The sequence below is a fragment of the Pterocles gutturalis genome, unplaced genomic scaffold (assembly GCF_000699245.1).
Source record: "Pterocles gutturalis isolate BGI_N339 unplaced genomic scaffold, ASM69924v1 scaffold17441, whole genome shotgun sequence".
Classification (NCBI taxonomy): domain Eukaryota; kingdom Metazoa; phylum Chordata; class Aves; order Pterocliformes; family Pteroclidae; genus Pterocles; species Pterocles gutturalis.
This window is the reverse complement of record NW_010105932.1, coordinates 3,987-8,630: the sequence shown is the minus strand read 5'-3', so window position 1 is coordinate 8,630 and position 4,644 is coordinate 3,987. Positions and strand designations below refer to the sequence as shown.

The following is a 4,644-nucleotide window of genomic DNA, read 5'->3' as shown; positions in this document are numbered from 1 at the left end:
TGACAGCGATAGCTGCTGCGATATTCCTGGGTGTGTCCCATGTGGGTCACTTCCTAGCAAAAGCCCTATTGAACCGAGCAGGAGGAGGGATGGAGGAACCGAAAAGCCTCGGGGCTGGCAGCGTGCGCGGCAGGAGGTGCCTGTACGTGCCATCACCATCGTCCCGCGTGCTCTCAGGTGCTAGTTAGGTGCTGGGAAGGTCTGGAGGTGGGGCTCAGGGCGATGGAGCGAGGAAGGCAGAGCACCGAGGGTTTGGGTGGCCTGCGGGATGCTCGGGCAGGAGGAGCGGGGTATCTGCGAGCTGGGGGTTTGTGGGGTTGGTGTGTGCAGGGAAAGCTTAAAGCATCACACAGATAACGGTGTCCTGCTTCCCAGCCTCTGAGAGGGTCCGTTACCGTGAGAAACCGTGAGAGACGGCTCCAGTAAAACACTGGCAGGGGCATCAGCCGGGTATCGATGTGCGAGGGACGATGTGCGAGGGACGTCTGAGGTCCCCGAGCAATGCACTCAGAGGACCTGAGCTGGATAAGGCACGAGCCTTCATCCGAGATCTTAACCCTCAGCTGCTCTGTGCCTCGCTCGAGACACCTCGAGTGGGATTTTGCACTTGCAGAGGTTCCGATGGTGGGCAGCCAGCCTGCCCACGGCGCTGCTCTGCGTCCCTGCGGGCAATCGCTCCATGGATTTTCAGGATTTTCCTTTCTTTGGGGAGAAGCGCAGAGTTTTTCCTCTCTGGCTGTGCGGGGGATGTTGCTGACTGCCCGTGGTGGTTCTCCCAGTAAATCCCGTTTTTCTCTCTCCCTTCACCCCGCCTGGCCCATCCCAGACGCCGCCTGGCTTTTCGGGCGCAGGTTCAGTGACCGCTCGTCTCTGTCCTCGGAGGATCAGTCCCTCTGGAAATACCCTGGTTTGGTTCTCTTCAATTATATTTTAATTTTTTATTCTGCCCTCTGCCCTTTTTCTGGACTAAAATACATACACCAATTTTTCCAACTTTCTGGCACGGAAAACTAATGAGCGTCCCTCTCTTCACTGAGCCATCGGCATCTTTTACTAACCCCCGGGAAGAGTCTGGTGGGATGAAGAAGAATCGCAGTTCGCTGTCGTTCTCACGCGCTCTTGGGTTTTGCTTTTTCAAAAAAAAAAAATCCCGTTATGAAATCTGGAGGGTTGTCTTCACTCGTTGTTAGCCCTGAGGTGGAGATGAAGGGATTCAGGATCCAGGAGGAGGTGACGATGACGTTCCCTTCCCCATCCCACCTCTGTCCCCGCACGGGCTTTGCTCGCAGCCCCTCCGCTGCCACCTGAGGCAGACCCCCACCCTCCCCGGGGGGGCTGCTGCCATTGCCGTGCCTTCCCTCGGCATCCTCCAGGAAATTGAGCAATGCCACCCGTGACACTGATCTGTCCCCTGATGAGACACCTGCGGTGTCCGGAGGGAGACGATGCTGGTGGGGAGCAAGGGTCTGCTGGGGCTGGGCTGCTCCTGTGCTTATCGCAGGGGAGTCGTGGAAAAGGAGAGCACAGGGGGTCGAGCTGGTAAATCAGGGACACCAGGGGAAAAAAAACAAACAAACCCTTAAGGGGAAAAAGCATGGCCCAAGAGAAACCTGTAGCAGGAACCCCTAACCCCCAGTTAATCCTTCTGCAGAGCCTGGATCCCCGTTAGCCCCAGACTGGGGCTCCGGAGCTGTGTCCCGGAGGGATGAGCTGTGCTGTTCCCGTCCCTGCTGCCGGCGTTGGCAGCCCTGCTGCCGCACAGTCCCAGCGGGAGAGCTGGATCGGGCTCCAGTTCTGCCCAGTAACACTCTCCCCGTCACCTCCAGTGATGGGTTTTGCTTTCCAGCCCCCACCGCAGCAAGGGATTTTTTTCCACTTTGCCTCCGTGTGACTCAATTTCACTTAATTCCAGCTCTGGAGCTCTTAAGAGAAAAAAAAAATCTGGAAATGGAGAGTGGATGGTGTGGGGAGCTCCAGCCGAGCGCTGGGACCCGGTGAGAGAATCTGGGATGGACCCTGGGGATGTAGAAACAGCAAAGTTGCTGGAATTATTCGTGCTTGTTCCTTCTTCCGCTCGGACTGTGTCCCAGCAGCGATGCCTCGGCTCCCGAGCAGTGGGCGAGCTGCCGGGTCTCGTGTCCCGAGCGGTCTGTTTTCATAGCAGCGATTTGCTGGTTCTTCGATTCCCGAAGGAGCTCTCCTTCCACTCCATTTCTTAGCTTTCCTCTCTCTTCACCTTTTTAACCATTTTCTTTACATTTATTTTTTATGCTTATAAGAAATCCTGAACACTCCTGAACACCTTATCTCCTGAAAAGAAGGAACATCTTGTCGGGGATTCCAGCTGGTGGGCTGAACACCGCCAGCCCCGAGCGGCCGGAGTTTCCGTGGGTGATGCTCCGAGGTGGATGCGGGTGCAGCAATGCCCGGGGGGGTGACGGTGCCTCCCCTGCCCCTCCGGAGGTGACCCCCTGGCCTGACTGAGCTCTCTGGCCTCTGTTCCCTGCCAGCTGCGGCTGCGTGCCCAGAAAGATCGTTACAGTCGTTAAAAGCTCTTAATGAGCTGGTGACAGCACACTGAAGGAGACAGTCCTGTTATTTTCTCCAAACCAAGATGAATTTGCAATTAGAGAAAAATATTTTCCACTAGAGTGTCTCTTGGATCAGTGAGCTCACTATGAGCCAGACTGGGAGCAGACGATGCCACTCGCGGAGCAGAGCTCTCCTTCCAGGCATGGACTGTGACAAATGTCCGTGTCCCAGCCCTCCTGCCCTGCAGAGGGACACGAGGCTGGGAGGTTTCTGCATCTTCAGAGCATTTTCCCCGCACCTGAACACAAAGCATGGGTGTGTTTTGCAGCTTTCGGTCCCGCTGCTCGGCTCCAGGAGCTGCCCCAGCAGGAGGATGCTGGATGCAGGGGCAGAGCGATGCTCCGGCAGCGGGACTCGCCTGAACCCGTCACTGCAGGATCCTTTTTCAGGCTGGGGAGGGAAATGGTACTGCCCGGGGGTGAAGCATCTGAATGATTCAGGTGTATGCTGCGTTAGGATGGAATGACTCATCCCTGAAAGTACCAACTTCTCCCTCCGCAGATGGGAGCCCGGGTGGTAGCGCTGCTGCTGCTGTGAGCTGGGGTGGGATGAGTCACGCAGACGGTTTCTGCCTCGAGCCAGATGCTCAGATAAGGTGTTCAGAAAGGACATCTGTCACACCCGTTTCTCACGGGCTGGGCATTAATCCAGCATGTTCAGCAGCAGCGCCGGCTTTGTGCTTCTGCATTAGACCAGAATAACCCACAGCACCGGGTGAGCTGGCTGCAGCGCCCGAGCACGCGTCCCGGTGACAAAGGCGCGGTGCGGAGCCGTGGGTGGCAGCTTGATTGCACTGCGTCCCCGCTGCCGTGACGTTCTTGCCTTCAGCGTTCTCCCCTTTCTCTCGTTGCAGCTCCTGCCTTGCCCAGCACCGTTCGCCAGCGCCTGGTGGACCCCCAGCATGGCCACGGATCTCAGAGGTTGGTAGAGAGTTATGTGCAAGGCCAGAATGAATCGGGCCAACCTGCCCACTACCGGGCGGGCAGAGTCTCTCTCCGTCGAATGCACAGCCTCTCCTCCGGACAGTCTTTCAGTTCCGACCTGCCCGGCACCAACCTATCATCTGCTGCCACCACCACCGCCACCTCTTTCACCTCTTGCTCCTCCTCCGCCACCACCACTCCTGCTCCTGCTTGCCATGTCCACCCTGTCTATTATCATCACACCACCTCCTCTTATTTCCTTCAGATGGACTCCATCCCCAATCTACCCCCTCCTGATGTCACCTCTGGAGTTCGCTGTCGCACTGAGAGCTTTGGGTATATTTGCTCTTTCTTTTCTAGCTCCTTCCTGCCTGCTGTGCCTCTCAGCTCACGCTTGCTCGGGGGCTCTCTCTCCTAGATTCCTCGTGCCCTTCCCTTTTGGGCCTTTGCTTCATTATTTGCCCACATATTTCTTTCTTCACCCACTCTCCCGTGACGGTGGATGCTCCAAGGGGTGCTCCATGGTCCGTTCCCATATCTACGAGCTCAGCGGGTGCATAGACCGAGGAGGTGCTGCTGTTTCACTGTAGCTAAGCAAAGGGGAGAATTCCTGGGCGCTCGGTTATTGCTAAATAAGTCTGTCTTGCGCTTGGGTGATACGCCTGGGAGAAGGAAGGTAACACAACTCATCCAGCAAACGCTGACCTTGTTTGCAGCCTTGATTTATTTGGGGTCTGCACATGCGAATGGCAAAGGGAACACCGTGGGTCGGTGCTGCCGGAGGGTTTGGAATTTGTGCTGGTTTTAAGAGGTGGCAGAAAGCAGCATTTGGGAATTTTGCGTTTCAGGGTGACTCTGCCTGTGTTCTGGAAGGGGATGAGGCGTGATTGTGGTTTGGATGAGGAACATTTGGCTAAGGAGACGAGGAGGGAGTTGAGCTGCATGTGGCAGCATCACTGGCTTTCACTCCATCCCTTTCGGTAGCGACAGCCGGCGAGCGATGGCTCTTTGGAGACCTGCAGTAGGATCCAAGGGCTGGTTGCCATCCCCATCCCTCAATCCCTGACCCCTCCTGGCGTTAGCGAGGCGAAGGACCGGGGGGGCCATAGCTGCAGGAATCCTGCCCGGT

General features: G+C 56.7%; 1 protein-coding gene across 1 annotated transcript in view; it reads left to right on the top strand.

Annotated features, from left to right (window-relative positions):
• STIM1 (stromal interaction molecule 1) overlaps positions 1–3,851 on the top strand; it is a gene marked incomplete at both ends in the record, with an annotated part of 31,630 nt that extends 27,779 nt beyond the window's left edge. The window contains one exon of the mRNA XM_010087586.1: positions 3,446–3,851. Within this exon, the coding sequence (XP_010085888.1) occupies positions 3,446–3,851 (406 nt within the window). The remainder of the gene's footprint in view (positions 1–3,445) is intronic.
• Positions 3,852–4,644: the final 793 nt, after the last annotated feature.